Here is an 18,926-nt window from a genome sequence, read left to right as displayed (position 1 = left end):
AAGGGATGTGAGGGGCAATGTGGGGTTGTGCTGGGCCATGAGGAGCCTCAGCCCTGACAGGACGAGTGTCCCACCATGTCCCCAGGGCAGGGCAGCTGTGAGGGGCCACAAACAGATGTGGTGGCAAAGTAGGCTCGAGGCACCTCTAGGAGAGGAGGAGACCCTTCTTCAGGTCCAAACCACACCAAATCCACCATTAATGGGAATTTCCATCTTTAGAATCCACTGACAACTTGAAATAGACTGTACAGATTAATCCCAGTGGGAGGAGGTGATGTTCCCAGTGAGTGACATCCAGCCATTGGTAATAATGTCTAGGATTTAATAGTCTTAACAATTAGAAGTAGTACTAATAAATGCAAAAAATAATAATAAAAAATAAACCCTCAAATCCCAGCACCTCACCAAAATTTTTCTACACCACATTTTTCTTTATTATCAAAAGGTTCATGACAACAAATCCTGTTAATTATCTCCACCTCACATCTTCCCCACCAGAGATACAAGGCCCTTTGCAGTGTTTCATACAAGCTAAAATTCACAGCTGGAGGGAAGAACAGGGTGGCACCACCAATTTCCATGTCCAACCCAGCAGGCCAACTCCAAAGTGGAGGGAATAAAATGGAATGGGGGCAGGGCCTGGTCAGATGTTTCTCTAAAGGAGAGAGGCAAAAGCACCTCCAAGTGAACAGGAAAGGAAAAGAAATCCCTATGAAGCACCCTGTGTGTTCAGGGACTCAGCTGGGAGGAGCTGGACATGGACAGAGGCACCTGGAACAGTTCTTTCCTCAGGCTGAGCTTTCCAGCCTGGCCCTGAAGTCAATCAAGTGCTTTCCCAGAGGATTCCAGGGTTGCCAACCACCCTTCAAGATGTGGCTCACAGGAGCACAGAACCTTTCTCATGGTTCTGAGCAGAAAAAACAGCAAGAGATGCCCAATTTGGAGCTCTGTTTAAAAACCTGGAAAATAAAAATCAATTGAACTCTGAAGCCCAGCTGTGGGCCCTGCAATCTCAGATCCAAGGCAAAACTGGAAAGGCTTTTTACAAGAACCGACACTGAAGAGCTAACAGATGAATGTGTGTGACATTTGGAGAGGCTTCCAGTTTTCTACAGTGTTCCTTGAAGTGTTGAACTTGATTTTGTCTTTGCCTCCTCTTGCACTAGAGGAGCCTCATTTCCCCAGGCAGGAAGGCAAAGCTCATTGCTGGCCCTGGCTGGAGCTGTCCCTGCAGCATTTCCATCCCTGCCGGGGCCTCTTCCCTCAGGGTCCCCAGCAGCAGCTGCTGCAGCAGCACATGGAAGCTGCAGATGGAGCTGCTGCCCAGCCCAGCCTGAGCTGCACAAGGATCCTGCTGACAGGAACCCCAAGATCCCCTCCCAGGGGCCCTGCAAACACTTGCCCATCTCTTCTGTCTGCTCCATGCAGACCCTGCAGGGAACATCCTGCCTCTCCTTTGGGGCAAGGCCAGCACCCCAAATTCACACTCCAAATGCCAGATTCTGGCCCCTTTCTGCATCTGCTGAGATGGGGCTACAGCATTATCCAGACAAACTCACTGTACTTCAACCTGCAGCTTGCAAACCCAGCCCTTGCACAGTGGGTTTACAAGGACCACAAGTAATGGGCCAAATAGAATTAATTTTCCACTGTTACCCTTCCGTCTCTGTGGTAGATTCTTCTATTCTTTTCCATGAAACACGTCTTCAATTAGACTGCAAGCACTGGGCCTGATGCCTGCAGTAACAGAACATACCAAAACCAGCCAGATGTCCTTAGGAAATGTGAAAGACGTAACAAACAGTAAATGTGTTTTTCTCTTCAAAAGGTTTTTCAGGTAAACATAACACATACAAGATAAGGCAAATTCACACTATGTGAGTGCTTTCAAAATGGGCAAGCAGAGGCTATATTTTGAGGAAAGGTTAATTCTACTACCAAACTGACTAGTTGAAGATCAATTGAACTTACCATTTCAAACCTGTCCATGGTGCCTGCTCAAGGGCTTTGCCAGCCCCTCGTGGCCTCTGAGGAGCAACTGGAGAGCAAGAGCTGGCACGGAGCAGGCAGGACATGTGGGTGCAGTGGAGATGCAGCACTTGAGGACAGCTTTTTGTTGTGCTACCTAGGAATTTTTGAATAAAAACTCCCTTAAACCTCAACTCCCTTGCAAGTTTCTCTTCTTTCCCGGTGGGATTCAGGTGCCTGGAGCAATGTGAGGGGCAGCAGGCCCAGCGTGGCCGAGAGCTGAGCCCAGCAGAGCCCTGGCAGAGCCCAGAGCAGCCTCAGCACCCCCAGAGCCTGGCTGGAAGGAGGCACTTGGAGTAGGAAGTGGCAGCAGCCTGGCCCTGGCTGCCTCTTCCTGGGACAGGACTCATCACCCCATCCCAGAGCCAAACTGGGCCTGGGCTGCTCCCCAGGGAAATGGGGGCCCTGCTGTGCAATGTGCAGCCTGGGGGGATTTGGCCATCCCGAGTCTGTGCAGGAGCAGAGCAGTGAGAACTGTGCAGTGCTGGGGTCACTTCTGAGGATGCTCTGCCCTTCTGCCTGTGCTCTTGTGGCTCCTGGGGGAGCTCGCAGTGCTGCACCCCTGTGGGCAGAGGGGCAGGGAGCCGGGTGCTCCACAGGCTCTGGACAGCCTTTAAATAATAAAGCAACCAAAAAATCTTTGCAGTGTGTGACAGCTTCAGCCCAGAAACATGTTTTTGTTTGTAATAACAGATTAGTACTGAATAAAGAAATTAAATCGATTCCATTTGTAATTGACATATATTTCATGCTTTTCCAAAGTTCTGGAGTGACTGGGATCACACTGGTGGAAACTGGGACCTTACTGGGCCAAGTAGCTGTGACTGACAATGACTATGACTATGCTGATGGCAACTGGGATATACAGGGAGTGACTGGAATCATGTTGGAATTGACTGGGAATGGCTGTGAGCAACTGGAATCCTGTTGGAAGCTACTGGGAGCAACTGGGAGTGAGTGGAAGGACACTGGGGGACACTGGGATATACTGGGAGAGACTGGCGGTGACTGGGATCACAGAGGAAGCATAAAGGAAGAATACTGGGAGTATCTGGAAGTGACTCGAACTGTACTGGGAGCGGCTGGAACCATGCTGGGACTGAATGGGAGCACCTGGGACCATGCTGGGATCATAGTGGGATCATAATGGGAGTGACTGGGCTGGTACTGGGATCATACTGAGTGTCACTGAAAGTGACTGGGAACATACTGGGGGTGACTGGGAGCCACAGGGCCCATGCTGGGAGTGACCTGGGTCCCTCCCCCGCGTGGAACTGGGGGAACTGGCCCAGCTGGGGCTCAGGGTTGTTCTCCCCCAGGACTGCCCCAGGTCCTGCTGCCACCCCTGGTCCCACAGAGCCGAGGGACAGGGGACAGCCGAGGGACAGGGGACAGCTGAGGGACAGGGGACAGCTAAGGGACAGGGGACAGCCAGGGAACACGGCCTGGCCAAGGGACACTGAGCTCCAGCACTCTGAGCTGTTGTGCCCGCGCTGTTGCCTTTGGGCTCCCAGCACAGGCCAAGGGGGAGAAGCCCCTCCAGAAACTGTTGTTTGCTTGAAACTTTGCTCTTGGACATTCCCAAGGAGCCCTGCAGGGGCTGCAGCCCGGCCGGGTGCCCGGGGCCACCAAAGCCACTGCGGCAGTGCCCTCCTGCCCCGGGCAGGGCAGAGAACACCCAAGGAAAGGCTTGTGCTGGGCTCAGGGCAGGAACAGGGCACTCCCCTGGTGCTGCCACGGGCACAAAAGAGCCGGCCTGGGGACAGGATTGGGATTTGTGTCCCATGGAATCCCAGCAGGGATTCCTTCTCATTTCACTGCTGTCTGTGCATTGGTCATCAATGCAAATCATTTCCTCATGGAATTCCCATGGCAGTGGGTTGGAGGGGAGATCCATCCATGGAATTCTCACCTAACTGGGATGAGAGTGAGATCCAGCCATGGAAATTCCATGGGAATTTCTCCATTCCGACGTCTTGCATTCCGGAATTCCAACATTCCCATAGGAATTCCCCTCCCTCTCCCACACCCACCTTTGTACTCCACAGCCTCCTGACCATATCTGATGTATTTTGGGAGATCTTCCACATCAGTGTGCCCCAGGTAATGCTTCATCTGCTCCACCGTGATCCCTTTGGATTCCCAGCACCTCTGGGTGATCCAGGTGGCACCAATGGACACTGCAAAGCTCCCAGATCCCAGCTGGAAGAAGATGAAATCCCACCCGTCGGAGCCGTACCGGTGGGATCCAGGGATGCTCCATTGGACAGGAGGTCACAGCTGGAAACCACCTGCACTCTGTGGAGACCTGGGAAGGAGGGGAGAATGGAGCCATGGAGATGTGTCCCAGCCCCTCAGAGCCCCTTGGAACTCCCTGGATTCCCATTCCACCCCCACAGATCCCAGCCCAGCCCCTCAGAATCCTCCATTCCCACAGATCCCAGCCCAGCCCCCGGCTCCCTCCAGTCACCCCTGGCTCTGGTGGCACCGGCCCCGTTTCCAGGTCACTGTCGGCCACGTGCCGGTTCCTGTCCTTGAGCCGGCTCAGCTATCCCAAATCCCAGCTATGGCAATCCCAATATCCCAGCTCTGGTTATCCCAATATCCCAGCTCTGCCTATCCCACTATCCCAGCTCTGGTTATCCCAATATCCCAGCTCTGCCTATCCCACTATCCCAGCTCTGGCTATCCCAATGTCTCTGCTCTGCCTATCCCAATGTCCCAGCTCTGCCTATCCCAGTGTCCCAGCTCTGCCTATCCCAATATCCCAGCTCTGCCTATCCCAATATCCCGGCTCTGCCTATCCCAATATCCCAGCTCTGGCTATCCCAGTGTCCCAGCTCAGCTCCCGCTGCCATCCCCGCTCTCTGCAGCTCCATCCAGCCCCGCTCGCTGTCCCAGCGCTCACAGGGGTCCCGCCCACAATCAAGGACTGGGGGACCCCTGGGCCGGGCTCTGACAGCGCCGCTTCCAGGTACTGCAGGGAGTGGGACACTGGGGGGACACAGAGATTTGGGGGAGCTGGGGAGACTGAATGGGAGAGTTTGGGGATCCAGGAGGGTCAACAGGTCAAGGAAAGGAGGGACTTGAAGAGCTGGGAGAGCTGGGAAGGAGGTTCAGGGGCTCAGAGTCAAGGAAAGGGGAGGGCAGGCACTGGGAGAGGTGGGATGGGGTGTCCAGGGAATCCTGTGTCCAGCAAAGGGGGTGCCAGGGCTCCTCGGGGTGAGGAAAGGAGGGGCTGGGGGCTGGGAAATGCAGGAATGGGGGCCCAGGGGTGCCAGGGTCAAGGAAAAGGGTGGATCTGGGGGCTGGGAAAGGCGGGGTGGCCAGGAAAAGGTTGAGTTGGTGCCGGATAAGGGGGTGCAGTGGGGTGTCAGTGCTGGGCAAAGCAGCAAAAGGGTGTCTCAGTTCTCAGGAATGGGGGGTCAGGGGGGTCTCAGGGTCAATGAAATGGGGAGCAAGGACTGGGAGAGGTAGAAGGGAGTTCCAGGGGGTCCTTGAGCCCAGGAAAGGGGAGTCCAGGTTTTCCCAAAACAGGAGGGTCACAGGCTGGGGAAACCCGGGATATTCGGGAAGAGGGACTTCAGGGGTCTCTGGTTTTGTAGAAATGTAGGGCTGGGGGCTGGGAAAGGCAGGAATGGGGGTCCAAGGTATTCCAGGGCATGCCAGGGTCAAGCACACGGGAAGTGTGGAGGCTGGGAGACATGGGATGACCGGGAAAAGGGGAGCAGGGGGTCCTGATGTACAGAAATAGGGGATTCAGGGGGGTCCCTGTGCAGGATAAGGGGAGCAGGGGGGTCTCGGTCCCGTTCAGGTCCCGCTGCCGGAGGTCCCACTGCCCCCTCGCCACCCCAGCAGCGCCGCCAGCCCCAGCGCTGGAGCCATCGCGCTGCTCCTACTCACTCCCGGTATGATCCCAGTATGATCCCAGTATAACTCAGTCACTCCCAGTGATCCCACTCCTGCCATTCCCCAACCCTCTCTGCGTTCCCACCTGGCCCGGCTCCATTCCCGCTCCCTCCGTGGGCTTCGACGGGTCCGGGGAACGGGGGAGGAGGAGGAGGGAGGGAGGAAGAGGCGGAGCGGCAGGAGGGAGCGGGAGGAGACAACGAGCGGAGGAACCGCGCGGCTCCAGCGCTCCCTGAACTCGCAGCCCCCCGGACCGCCCCCATCGCGCAGGTGCCCGGGGAGGGGGAGCTCGCCCCAAATATCCCGGGGGGGTCCCTGGGTTTGGGGTTTTTTGGGGGGGATGTTTGGAGCTTGCAGGGCTCCAAAGCCGAGGTGCAGATGCCCCTCGGGGGGACATCGGGGGCTCCCGGGAGGTGTTTCTGGGGTGTCCCGGTGGAGGCAGAGCCCCGTTGGGGGTCGGGGGATGCGGGTCCCCCCGCGGTGGGGGTTGGGCTTCCCGGGCCGGGCCCTCCGAGCTCTGCCGGGGCCACGTGGGGAGCGCGCGGGAGCGGCGGGGCCGGGGGGACACCGGGTTTGGGCACAGCCATGCCCAGAGTGACTCCCTGGCACTCCCAGTGTGGGCCCAGTTACTCCCAGTCACTCCCAGTATGTTCCAGTCACGGCCAGCACCTTTCCAGTCAGGCCCAGTGTGATTCCAGTATGATCCCACTACTCTCATATACTTCCAGTACTATTTCAGTCACTCCCAGTATGATGCCAGTCAGTTCTAGTAGGATCCCAGTATGACCCCGACATGGGCACAGCTGCTCCCATGATCATCCAGTGTGGTTCCAGTTGTTCCCATTTACCCCCACTGTGGTTTCAGTCTCTCCCAGTATATCCCAGTTGCTGCCAGCATGTTCCCAGTCACTCTAAGATACTCAGATTTTCTTCAAGCCTTATCCCAGTTGCTCACAGCCACTCCCAGTCACCCTTAGTGCTGTCCCAGTTGTTACCAGTATAATCCAGTGTGGGAAATATGGTTATTTAATTCATGTTTTATAAATAATTATAGATTGGGAACTGTGATATATATTGTATGAATTTCTGTAAAGCACCTCCCTGATCTTCCGGGTTCCAAAAATGGAAGGTGAGAACGACTTGCCCCTGCCTACGTGCAGCTCAACTCATTGGGACTCGCAACAGGTCAAACGCTACGTGCCAGCAAAGACGTGCCAGCGAGGACTTACACCGGTCATCACACACCTCTACGACAGTTACTCAAAGCAAGGACTAACTCTGGACATTAGCATTTGAATGTGCCCGGGGACCCTTTCGGGAATTAATGTAAATAAAGTTAATGGTCGATGATTAGAGAAACAATGGGAGGAAAGTTGCCGAGGGGGAAACTAAGTGTATTTAAGTTGGGTCTTTAGGTGGGCAAGTTGGTGAACCCAGCTAGAGACAAGGCTGCCAGGTCCTGTGTCTCTGGGGTCACCCTTGGCTCTACTTTTCCCGGGAGAACTTCGGTCAAGTAAGTTTGCTGTTCGTGGGGTTCGTATTGTTTTGTTTTTATTGTTTGAAATTGTTATAATTTGATTCTAAATTTTGTGATTTGGATGTTAATAAACCAAACTATTGAATTTGGCAATAAATTTGTCCTGGCGTTTATAACAATTTTGACGCCCAACAGCGGGGCCAGTTTTGAATATTCTACGGATCCCTGCTTCTGACCGGGGGGCGCCCCGCCGTAAAAAGCGGCCTGGCAGAGCGGGTAAGTCCGGAAGAACGAACTGGCTTTACGAACCCAGAACCCACAACAGCAAAGGGATTAGGCATTAGGACAAGCTAGCTTGGGGGGGCTCGGGAACTCAGCAGGGGTTTTCCCCTGGAACCGCGGTATTGTTTCACTCGTAAAAATCTAAGTGCACGAAGAATCCACGCAGGAAAAGGACCGTAAGTATAGCGTGGTTGAGTGGGGGTGACCAAGTGCTTGAGAACGTGTATGTGTGTGTGAGTGTGTGTGTGAATGAGACGTGATTTATCACGAAGCGAGAGCGGACCTTAAGGTCGCGTTTCCGCTGCTCCCGCGAGGGACACGGCCGACCGACGGGGAAGCGATTGGAATGTGTGATATTTCGCTTCGTGTGTGAGTGCTACCCGACGGGGTGGGGGAGGTCACCAGGGGTCCTGAAGGAAAGAGGACGTCCCTTTTTGAGTTCGGGGACGAGTAAGCCTTCTTGACCGCGACCAGGGGGGTCGCTTAATTTTTTCGGTGGCGGTTACAGAGCCCCGCCGTTAACCGAACATCCACGGAACGGTCATCCGCTGGATCATTAAGTTAACGGCATCGAGTTCGGAAACTCGGGATTTAATTTTTGGTATCCCATAACTTCTGTGCCACGGGGAGTATGGGATCAGATCTCAGCAGAGATCGGGAGGATTCTTTAAGGGAAACCTCAGCGAGGGCTGATCTTGAAATTCCTCGGAAAAGTCCATTAGGAAAGTTGTTGCAAGGTTGGCAAGAATGCCCAATTAGGAGAGGAGCATCTAAAGATCGGATGATTTATTTGTGTATGAATGTTTGGGGAGGAAAGGAGATAGGACCTAATATTATATGGCCTGTGTTTGGTACTTTTGACGAATGGGCGTGGGAAGCTCTGTGGGAACATGTAGCGAAGAAGAAAAGGAGAGAATTTGAGGAATTGGCATATGTTCTGTTATGGTATGAGGTACGAGTAAAGCTGTGTTCTGAGGAAAGGGAAACACGGAATGAACTGGACTACGGGATAAACTTCTCTCACGGCTCGGTGGCCCCCGTCCTGCCAGCCCCTACCCCTACCACTTCCTCCTCCCCGGCCTTCTCAGGGGCAGAGTTAACACTGCCATCCGAGACCCATGCGGAGCCCCGAGCTCAGCGGCCACTCCAGAAACCTCCCTCCCGTTCAAGGAGATTCCCGAGAGGGAATCCTGCCCCCGTTTCTGGTCCTGACCCCGCACCTCGGCCACCGACGCTAAAATATGGAGAAAAAGAGAAGAAGGGTAAGGAAAACGAAGGGTGGAAGAATAAACCAGACAGGTATATACCAGTTAGAGCCCTGGCTAAAACCAGGACCCCCGAAGGAGATCTTGAAGAGCCCGGGAGGGATTCGGGGTGGGACAGTTGGTGTGAGAGCAAGAATGGCCCGGGAGGAAAAATGGGGGAAAAGAAGCATTCCCGTAAGAAATTTGACAGTAGAGCAAAACAGAAATTACCAAAGGTGAATTGGAATGCATTAGAGAATAACTAGTGGTGTTGGGAAGCGTGCAAATTAGAAATGCGAAAATTCACGTGAGTCTGCAAAAGGAGAAAAAGATAGAAAAGGGATTAAAAGGAATCTTGCCTACTCTTTTCCTTGGTGGTGGTAGATCTTTTACTTCAGGCTGAATACATTTTGGAGACTCCCTAGAGTTGTGTATTTTGCTTTAAGAGTTTTTTTTCTCCTGGACGAGATCGGCGGAGTTGTTTTTTTTCTTTTTCTTTTCACTAACGTGGGAATGGAACGAAACCCGCCCCTTCCCGCAAGCGGCAGGGCGAGTCAGTCCATGGTTGCCGGGAGACGAAGGAAAGCGGCAGTTTTAAAGTGATTAGACAAGGCTGCCCGGGGCAGAAAACCGCTCTGTAAGGCGAAATAAGAAGCAAAAATAGATAAAAGTATTGAGAGAAGAGACCAAGAATGGGAGCTATACTTATGCGTAGGAAATACCTAGGTGTTTGTTCTTGAAAAGCTGAAAATATATCTTCCTTTTAGTTGTCTGTCTACTGTATGTGAGGATTTTGTGCAAATCAAAAGGTTGATAGTATGGTGGATGTAGCTCGTCTATGTTTGAAACAATTGCTACATTTTGAATTCGGATTGTCAGCTTGAGCAGGAATATGGCATTTGTGTTGGCAGACAGTGTACTGCAAGGGTTTTGTGTGTTTCAGTTTTTCTTTCAAAAGGTTGAAGCATGTGGCCGGTGAAGTCCAAATTAAAGCGGCTGTTGAGAGGCAGGAAACTAAATCTTTCTGTCGAGATAGTGTTGGAATGGTAATTGGAGTCAGGATTCTAGTATTAAGTTGGGAAAGTGGTATAATTCTCTGTGTTGGTAGTTACAGGATTTTTCTTTATTCTTTGCAGTTCCTATTCTGTATGTATTTTATCTAGTTGGGAACCGGGATTCTTAATTTTAGATGGTTTGTGTTGTCCCTTTGATATTATGTCTTCTTACTTGCTCCTCAATTTGGAGGATGTGAACCTTGAGGTTGCCCTGGTGCCTGTGTTTTTCTGGTGGAGAGTAAGTGATGTATGAGAGGCAGCATTTTGTCACCGGTGTTAAGTTTGGTCGGTGTTTGCTTGTGTATTTAAGTTTAATAATACGCAAGAATGTATAGCAAATACAGGAGCTTTACTTTGGGAATTAGGCACAAGTTATCTCGAGTTTGTTTGTTAAGAAAGGCTAAGTTTGTGAAGTTTTTTTGGACTGAAGTAAAAAGCAGTAGTGTTAATGTTCTGATAATTGTACTAGATAAAGCTGTCTGATTACCGGGGCCTGATGTTTACAGTGACTCCTGGCTTTGGAAAACTTCTGGGTTTTAAGTTCCGAATTTAAGTAATGTATGGTTTATTACAGAGTAAGTTCTGCTCTTTGTAATAGTTTCTTCTATTTGGTGTGCTTTGTTTTTTTCTGTCTTGTTAAAATACTCCCCCAGGATTATGGGTGAGGTCTTAAGTTTTTCTCTTAATTTGTACAAATTTTGCTTAAAGTTATCCTTTATTAAGTTGTACTACTCACTGACTGTTTGAATTGGCTCTCTGATGAAGGGAAGAAGTCACTTCAGCTACTGCTGCAGGATTGTATCTTGCCACGCTGAAATAGGGGTCTGCAGCTGATCCTGTCTGTGAGAAATGGTTTGTAGACGGATCTGCACGAGTAGTTGATGGGAACTGCCCCGGTATATTAACCGGGAGTTCCAGCTTTTCGTGGATGTTAGCAATCACACGGCGTATGGAGTTCTTACACAGGAGTGGGCGGGAGCCAGGAAACCGGTGGGGTATGTTTTAAATGGCTTACTGAATCCCGGCTATTGAAATATGAGGCAATTCTGGTAAATTCCCCGGAGTTAGAACTCCGTACTGCTGCTGCTTGAAACCCCGCCCAGTTTCGGTCCTGGGGAGGATCTGAGGAGTGTAGTCACAATTGCTACGAGGCAGTGGAATTACAAACCAAAATAAGAAGTGTCGCCATCAAGCTAACAGCAGAGCTGAAAGGTCCGATAGTGCTTCTGGAATTGTGTTAATTTTGCTGATCATTAGGGGTGGCTGAAGCAAGGGTGAGAAGCAGTTGTGAAGGCAGATGCTTCTTGGAGGCTGAGTGAGAATGGCCATGGCAGGGTGCACATCGAAAATAGGGACAAGGTGGTCTCATTGTCTCACTCAAGTTGCGTCCTTCTTTTGGCTGTGTGTATCTGAGAATGTGCTGAGTAGGGGTCTGGAATATAAATTTGTAGTTCAGTTAATTAGCAGCAGTGCAGACTCATTACACTGAGGCTGTAGAAACTGAGTGAGGATGTGTGTAACCTTAACAGCTGATTGTCCTGGAAACTGCTGTTGTCACCGAGCATTGTAGGATACTGGGTTTTATGAATGTTTGTTTGTATGCCAAATCACTCTGAATGTGCTGAGTTTGATTCTTGAAATAAGCCCAAATTGTTTGTGCTCATCTATGATTTTTTAAACTGAATTTTTCTTTAAAAAGCTAAAACCTGTGTTAATACTATGGGATTTGGAGTAGTCTTAGTGTTTATTGTTTGCTCGCTATATATCCAGTGGACACTGTCAGAAGTATTGGTAGGATGTAAAAAGAATTGTTTGTATGTTTAATAAGAAGTAAAATTTTCTTTCTGATTTTTCCTGTAACAGTACAAAAAAGGGGAAAAATTCTGGATGGTATGGTACATTGGGTGGATAGTGAGGTGAGAATCATAGTGATCCAGGGACAAAATTGTTTTTATGGTAAAGGTGTGAATGTACTATTAGATAACTTGTTCTAATATTCAGATTTTCTGAATGGTAGACATGACAGGGATTCTCTTTATACAATATTCTTGTAGTATTGGGCTGGTTTGGAATTTTGTATTAGGTAAATTCAATCTGAGGAAGTTGCAGGATTTCGATGTATATTCATGAGATACAACCAGGAGGTAAAGTACTGATCAGAGCTTGGAAAGCGGTGTCATTAACCCCTCATTAGGAGGGACCCTTTCTTGTCCTTTTAACTACAGATACAACCATCCGAACAGCTGAAAGAGGCTGGACACACGCCTCCAGGGTTAAGAAACTAACAGCCCCGAGGGAAAACCCCGAATGGAAGGTCATCTCTTCCCCCGGAGATCTGAGGGTCCGGCTGCACCGAGGATGCCAACACCCTGGAAACATTAAGCTGCAGCCTAGAGGAGCCTCAAAGGAAACTTAATAACCACCCGACAAGGAGGACTGAGAGAGGGAAGGGTAACCAGAAGGAAGGTGTTAGAACATCAGGAAGGGTGAATCCGGAGCTCCAGAAATTTAAAGAGAAAGAACTCCAACCCCAGGATATCAGAAACAAATGGCAGAAGAAATATCCATGCGCTGCTCTGAACCTGGATGCCCCCCTGCAATCCATATATCCATTTCAAATACAATTATTGTCTTGAAATTTGGGTGGTGCACTGCAAGTGGGGGTGGGGGGGCCGCTGGGGTTATGCCCCAGGTGTTCTGAGGAAAAACAGACTCTGACTATGCGATTCTTAAACTGTGCCACACGTTTGGGATTGATAGAACCAAAGTATCCCGGGTGGTATTCAATATACGAAAAGGGGTTAAAGGGAAAATTGGATCTAAAGGCCCAAGTGTTAGCCACGGAGTGCCGTCGAACTAATGTAGTGCCGTGGGTGGCAGAGCAAGTAAAGTAATCTCGGTGGGGAATTTTTAAAAAAGGAGGTGTGCCGTCCGAACCACCCCGAGGGTCCGAGCAGAGAGCCCCTGCTGTCGCGAAGAAACTTCCCCGTTGTTCGGTTGCAACCCGACAGACGCTGGGCCAGACAGAGGGAAGCCTCTGCGGATCACTCTAGGGAGTGTGACATAAGGCTCCTCCAAAAAGTTACCCCTGTTAAGACACAAGTAACTAGCTGGCACTCAAAGGCAGTCAGGGACATGGGAATTGGAAAGATAGAAGAAAAGCAGAAAAGGCAAACATGGTTCAGGAATCGCTGGTCAGGTGTTTCTCCAAGGAACGGGAAACTCGAGAGAGGAAAACAATTAAGTTAAATACAAAACATGAATTAAAATTATTGACAAAAGAAAAGAAATGGGGGAGTTGTGGGAAATATGGTTATTTAATTCATGTTTTATAAATAATTATAGATTGGGAACTGTGATATATATTGTATGAATTTCTGTAAAGCACCTCCCTGATCTTCCGGGTTCCAAAAATGGAAGGTGAGAACGACTTGCCCCTGCCTACGTGCAGCTCAACTCATTGGGACTCGCAACAGGTCAAACGCTACGTGCCAGCAAAGACGTGCCAGCGAGGACTTACACCGGTCATCACACACCTCTACGACAGTTACTCAAAGCAAGGACTAACTCTGGACATTAGCATTTGAATGTGCCCGGGGACCCTTTCGGGAATTAATGTAAATAAAGTTAATGGTCGATGATTAGAGAAACAATGGGAGGAAAGTTGCCGAGGGGGAAACTAAGTGTATTTAAGTTGGGTCTTTAGGTGGGCAAGTTGGTGAACCCAGCTAGAGACAAGGCTGCCAGGTCCTGTGTCTCTGGGGTCACCCTTGGCTCTACTTTTCCCGGGAGAACTTCGGTCAAGTAAGTTTGCTGTTCGTGGGGTTCGTATTGTTTTGTTTTTATTGTTTGAAATTGTTATAATTTGATTCTAAATTTTGTGATTTGGATGTTAATAAACCAAACTATTGAATTTGGCAATAAATTTGTCCTGGCGTTTATAACATCCAGTATGTTCCCAGTCTTCCCGAGCATCACCCAGCTGCTCCCACTGTGATCCCAGTCTGATTCCAGTTGCCCCCCGCATGATTCCAGTGTCTCCCTGTTCCTCCCAGTGGGATCCCAGTTGCCCCCAGCATGGTTCCAGTGTCTCCCTGTTCCTCCCAGTGGGATCCCAGTTGCCCCGGTGTAGACCCAGTGAGTCTGTAGATGATCCAAGTCCCTCCCAGCATGGTCCCAAGTCATGCCCAGTTCCCCCAGTGAAGATCCAGTCACCCCCACTCGCTCCCAGTGTCCCCCAGCATGGTCCCAGTTGTTCTCAGTGTGGTCCCGGTTTTTCCAACAAGGTTTTAGGTTCCTTTGGGTGATTTTTGGCCAAATCTGGTGGAGTTTAGTCCCATTTGGGTGATTTTGGGATAACCCGGGCAGTTTCAGGGTGGATTTTAGATCCCTTTGGAGGATTTTAGGTCTACTTCCATGGGGCTTAGGTATGTTTGGGTGATTTTGGGCCAAATCTGGTAAGGTGTTAGGGTTGACCTCAGGGCCCTTTGGGTGATTTTAGGCAATCCTAGGTTTTTTGAGGGTGGATTTTATGCCCATTTGGGAGATTTAAGGGTGATTTGAAGCAATTTTTTTGAGGGTTTAAAACCAGTTTGTGCAGTTTTAGGACCCTTTGGTTGGATTTTAGACCCCTTTGGACGATTTTAACCCCATTTGGCTGATTCTGGCCCAAAGCATGTGGAATAATGGTGGATTTTAAGTCCCTTTGAATTATTTTAGGCCTCTTTGGGTGATTTTAAGCCAAACCAGGCCCTTTTAGCACCGCACGTCCCCTTGGCCGAGCTCCTTTCCCTCATAATTCCCGCCCTGTCCTTGACCCCGCCCCTTTCCCCTCACAGTTCCCGCCCTTTCCCTGACCCCGCCCCCACAGTTCGGGGTTGGGAACGGGGGAGGAGGAGGAGGGAGGGAGGAAGAGGCAGAGCGGCAGCAGGGAGCAGGAGGAGAAGGGCAGAGGAGGCAGAGGCGGCTCCCGCGCTCCCTGAACTCGCAGCACGGCCAGGGAGCATCGCCCCCATCCCGCAGGTGCCCGAGGAGGGGGAGCTCGCCCCAAATATCCCGGGGGCGTCCCTGGGTTTGGGGTTTTTTTGGGGGACATGTTTGGAGCTTGCAGGGCTCCAAAGCAGAGGCGCAGCTGCCCCTCTGGGGGACATCGGGGGCTCCCGGGAGGTGTTTTTGGGGTGTCCTTGTGGTGGCAGAGCCCCGGCAGGGGCGGGGGGACACCGGTTTTGGGACCCCTGGGACAGGTGCAGCTTCACTTAAAGGGACTCTGGGGAGAGAAGAGCCCCAGAACCACAAAGCAGGGACCCCGAGAGGGGGGGACCCCTGGGATTGCCGGGACCTTTGCAAGGGGTGCTGGGGCTGGAGGGGTAGGATGAGCGGGAAAGGGGTTTGGGGGTGCCGGTGCTGGAAGTGGCTGCTCCCAGTATGAGCCCAGTTGCACCCTGCCCCTCCCCCGTGTGGTTCCACTTTTCTCAGCACTCCCAGTATGAGCCCAGTCACTCCCAGTTTCCCTAAGTGGGGAGGCAGACGAGGAGGGGTCTTTTTGGGTTCCTGGGACTCCCAGCAGCCTGGGGAGGCTGGGGACAGAGCAGGGGGGGATCTCCTTCCCCTTCCCTCTGGAACGGAGGCAAATCCCATCCTCTCCTTGTCCTTCCTTCCCCAGACAAGGAGCTGAGCATGGAGACCAAAAAGGACAAATCTCTGCAGCAGAACCTCGTGGGAGAGGGCGTTTGGAGTGGCTCCACAGCACAGGAATCCACCAGGGAGGAAAAGCCCTGGAGATCCCTCACGAGGAGGGGCTGCAAACGCGGATCAGGGGGATTTGAGGAGAAAAGTCCCACCCTGTGCCAAGAAGGCAGTCAAAGATCGAGCCAGAGCTCAGCGCTGGTGGTGCATGAGCAGCTTCCTGATGGGGAGAAGCCCCACAGATGCTTGGAGTGTGAGAAGAGCTTCAGCCTGAGGTCCAGCCTGATCCGCCACCAGAGGACCCACACTGGGGAACGACCCTACGAGTGTGGGGAATGTGGGAAGAGTTTCAGCCAGAGGTCTGTCCTGATCTGCCACCAGAGGATCCACACTGGGGAACGACCCTACACATGTGCGGAATGTGGGAAGAGCTTCAGGAACAGCAACCAACTGGTCCAGCACAAGAGGATCCACACTGGGGAGAGACCCTATGAATGTGGGGAATGCGGAAAGAGGTTTCAGAACAGTGCCCACCTGCTCTGTCACCAGACGATCCACACTGGTGAGAGACCCTACGAGTGTGGGGAATGTAGGAAGAGCTTCAAGACGAGCTCCGAACTAATAAAGCACCAGATGATCCACAGTGGGGAGAGGCCCTACGAGTGTCGGGAATGTGGGAAATGCTTCAGACAGAGCTCTGCCCTGAGTGCCCACCAGAGGATCCACACTGGAGAGAGGCCCTACGAGTGTGATAAATGCAGGAAGAGGTTTCAGACCAGCTCCGATCTCCTTAGGCATCAGCGGATTCACACAGAGGAGAGGCCCTTCCGCTGCCCCGACTGTAGGAAGGGCTTCAAGCAAAACTCCACACTCAGCAGGCACCGGCGCATCCACACTGGGGAGAGGCCCTACGAGTGTGATAAATGCAGGAAGAGGTTTCAGACCAGCTCCAGTCTCCTCCTGCACCAGCGCACGCACACGGAGGAGAGGCCCTTCCGCTGCCCCGACTGCGGGAAGGGCTTCAAGCAAAACTCCACTCTCATGAAGCACCGGCGCATCCACACCGGGGAGAGACCCTACAAGTGTGAGGAATGTGGGATGAGCTTCAGCCAGAGCTCCAACCTGATCTGCCACCAGAGGACCCACACTGGGGAACGGCCCTACGAGTGTGCAGAGTGTGGGAAGAGCTTCAGACAGAGGAAACACCTGATCCAGCACCAGAACATCCACACTGGGGAAAGGCCCTACAAGTGTAGGGAATGTGGGAAGGGCTTCAAGCACAGCGCCAACCTGATTGTCCACCAAAAAATCCACACTGGGGAGAAGCCCTATGAGTGTTCCGAGTGTGGGAAGAGGTTTCCCACCAGCTCCCATCTCCTCCTGCACCAGCAGATTCACACAGAGGAGAGGCCCTTCCACTGCCCCGACTGTGGGAAGGGCTTCACACAGAACTGCACCCTCATCATCCACCGGCGCATCCACACTGGGGAAAGGCCATTCAAGTGTCCCCAGTGTGGGAAGAGCTTCTCCAGGAGCTCAAGCTTGACCAGACACCAACATAGCCACCAGTAAGGGAAGGCCCTGCAAGTGCCCCTAGTGCAGGAAGAGCTTCATGCGCTGCTCAGCTCCATCCCCCCCACTGCAGGACTCAAGTTGGGCAGAGCCCTGGTGACCCACATTCCTTATAATTCATAGGATGGGAAGACACCTGGGTGGTTATCCTTTTGTTTTGGCCTTCATTTTTTTCTCTTCTTCCTCTCTTTGCACTCAAGAATCCAAGAGGGATCAGTCTGTCACCTCAAAACTGCTCCAGTCCGACTGAGAACAACTCATTTTTAACCCAAAAGGGCGCAATCCCACCTCAAAGTGGCTTGTTCCCACCTCAGAAAAACTCAATCCCACTCCAAAGTTACTCGATTCCACAGCCACCAGGGTGAGATGAGGTTGGAAGGAAATTGGGAGAAGTGGGATCCAAATTTGGAGCAGTGGGATTTGGATTGTGTGGGGCTGAGTAGGTGGGATGTGTTTTAATAGCAAATTAGACTTTGAGAGTTCTTCATTTCTGTCCCATTCATTTTCAGTCAGTGTCAGTTCTGTTCTCACAGTGCCACCTTCTCAGCTGATTGTGTTGGTGTCCTCCTTTCTCTCCTGCCTCTCTCTGCCTGCTCTCTTTGTCTCTTAGTGTCTCCCTTGAGCCAGGGCAGCTCCCACCCAAGACCCTGCCCTGATTGAATTCCCAATGCAGGGGCTACAACCAGCATGGATGAAGTTCTGGGGGCTGGCAGTGAAATGTCCCTGTAGGATCTTGCTGCCTTTGGCTTTTGGCTCCTTCTTCAGAGCTTTGCCTTCAAGGGCAGGAAGATCTTTTCCTTGCTGGGAACTGGAATTCCAGAGCCTTGCAGTGTGTGCATGCAGGAGCATCCAGACTGGGATCTTGCGGGCTGGGCTCACATGGACTGGGATCCTCCAGCCTGGGACTGCACAGAGCGGGATCATCTGGATCAGGAGCATCCAGACTGGGATGATGGGATTGGGACCTTGTAGACTGTGATTATACAGACTGGGATCGCATGGACTGGGATTTCACACGCAGGGACCATCTGGATCAGAACCACAGACTGGTATTGGACAAACTAGGATCATATGGCCTGGGATGGCTGCACTGGAACGATGCAAACTGAGGTGGTCCCACCCTGTCCAGAAATTCCTCCCAGTCCTGCCTTTTGGCACAGCCAAAACACTCTGGAGCCAACGCAACAGTTCCGGAGCGATCCTGGAGCCAATCCCAGAGCAATTCCATGTTCCATCCCCGTTCCGGTTCCAGCCTTGGTCTCAGTCTCAGTCCCGGAGCACTCCCGGTTTCAGTTTTGGTCCCTGTCCTGGTCTGATTCTCAGTCTCGGAGCAGTCCCCAAGGACTCCTGGTGCTGATTCCAGTCTCAGTGCCGATTTCGATCTCGGAGTGGTGCCAGTCCTGGTCTCAGTCTTGGTCCTGGAACGGTGCAAGTCTCGATGTTGGTTCTGGGTTCAGTCCCGATCTCAGTCTGGGTCTCGTTCTCAGTCTCGGAGCAATCTCCCTCCCAGTCCCGGTGCTGTTGCAGTGCCAGTCTCAGTTCTGGTGTTGGTTCTGGGTGGTCTCAGTGCCGGTCCCAGAGCGGCACCACTCTCGATCCCAGTCTCGGATCCGGTGTCGGTCTCAGTCTTGGTGCTGGTGGCCTTTCTGGTGCTGATGCTGGTCTCAGTCCTGG

The 18,926-nt window shown here is 51.9% G+C and overlaps 3 protein-coding genes across 4 annotated transcripts in view; 1 reads left to right on the top strand and 2 right to left on the bottom strand.

The window, feature by feature from the left end:
- The window catches only part of LOC134562740 (serine/threonine-protein kinase pim-1-like), a 218,966-nt gene extending 216,867 nt beyond the window's left edge, over nt 1–2,099 (bottom strand). The window contains exon 1 of the mRNA XM_063420260.1: nt 1,972–2,099. The gene's annotated coding sequence lies outside the window, so the exon portion shown is untranslated. The remainder of the gene's footprint in view (nt 1–1,971) is intronic.
- The window catches only part of LOC134562689 (zinc finger protein 850-like), a 182,442-nt gene that overhangs the window by 154,974 nt on the left and 8,542 nt on the right, over nt 1–18,926 (bottom strand). The gene's annotated exons all lie outside the window — the stretch shown is intronic.
- On the top strand, nt 6,124–18,920 carry LOC134562698 (zinc finger protein 271-like). 2 transcript variants are annotated; one of them, XM_063420209.1, is made up of 2 exons: nt 6,124–6,207; nt 15,658–18,907. In XM_063420209.1, the coding sequence occupies exon 2, from the start codon at nt 15,672–15,674 to the stop codon at nt 17,250–17,252; it is 1,581 nt and encodes a 526-aa protein (XP_063276279.1). In that variant the 5' UTR covers nt 6,124–6,207; nt 15,658–15,671; the 3' UTR covers nt 17,253–18,907. The 2 variants fall into 2 exon arrangements, with proteins under 2 accessions (XP_063276279.1, XP_063276278.1); XM_063420208.1 differs by lacking the exon at nt 6,124–6,207 and adding an exon at nt 14,850–15,017 and having other exon boundaries at nt 15,658–18,920.

This window comes from Prinia subflava, chromosome 30, assembly GCF_021018805.1.
Source record: "Prinia subflava isolate CZ2003 ecotype Zambia chromosome 30, Cam_Psub_1.2, whole genome shotgun sequence".
Classification (NCBI taxonomy): domain Eukaryota; kingdom Metazoa; phylum Chordata; class Aves; order Passeriformes; family Cisticolidae; genus Prinia; species Prinia subflava.
Note: the sequence above shows the minus strand (reverse complement) of the source record. Positions and strands in the feature narration are given on the sequence as shown.

Bases quoted from the DNA above. Each gene is read 5' to 3' on its own strand.
- LOC134562698 (XM_063420208.1), top strand. From the start codon at position 15,672: ATGGAGACCAAAAAGGACAAATCTCTGCAGCAGAACCTCGTGGGAGAG.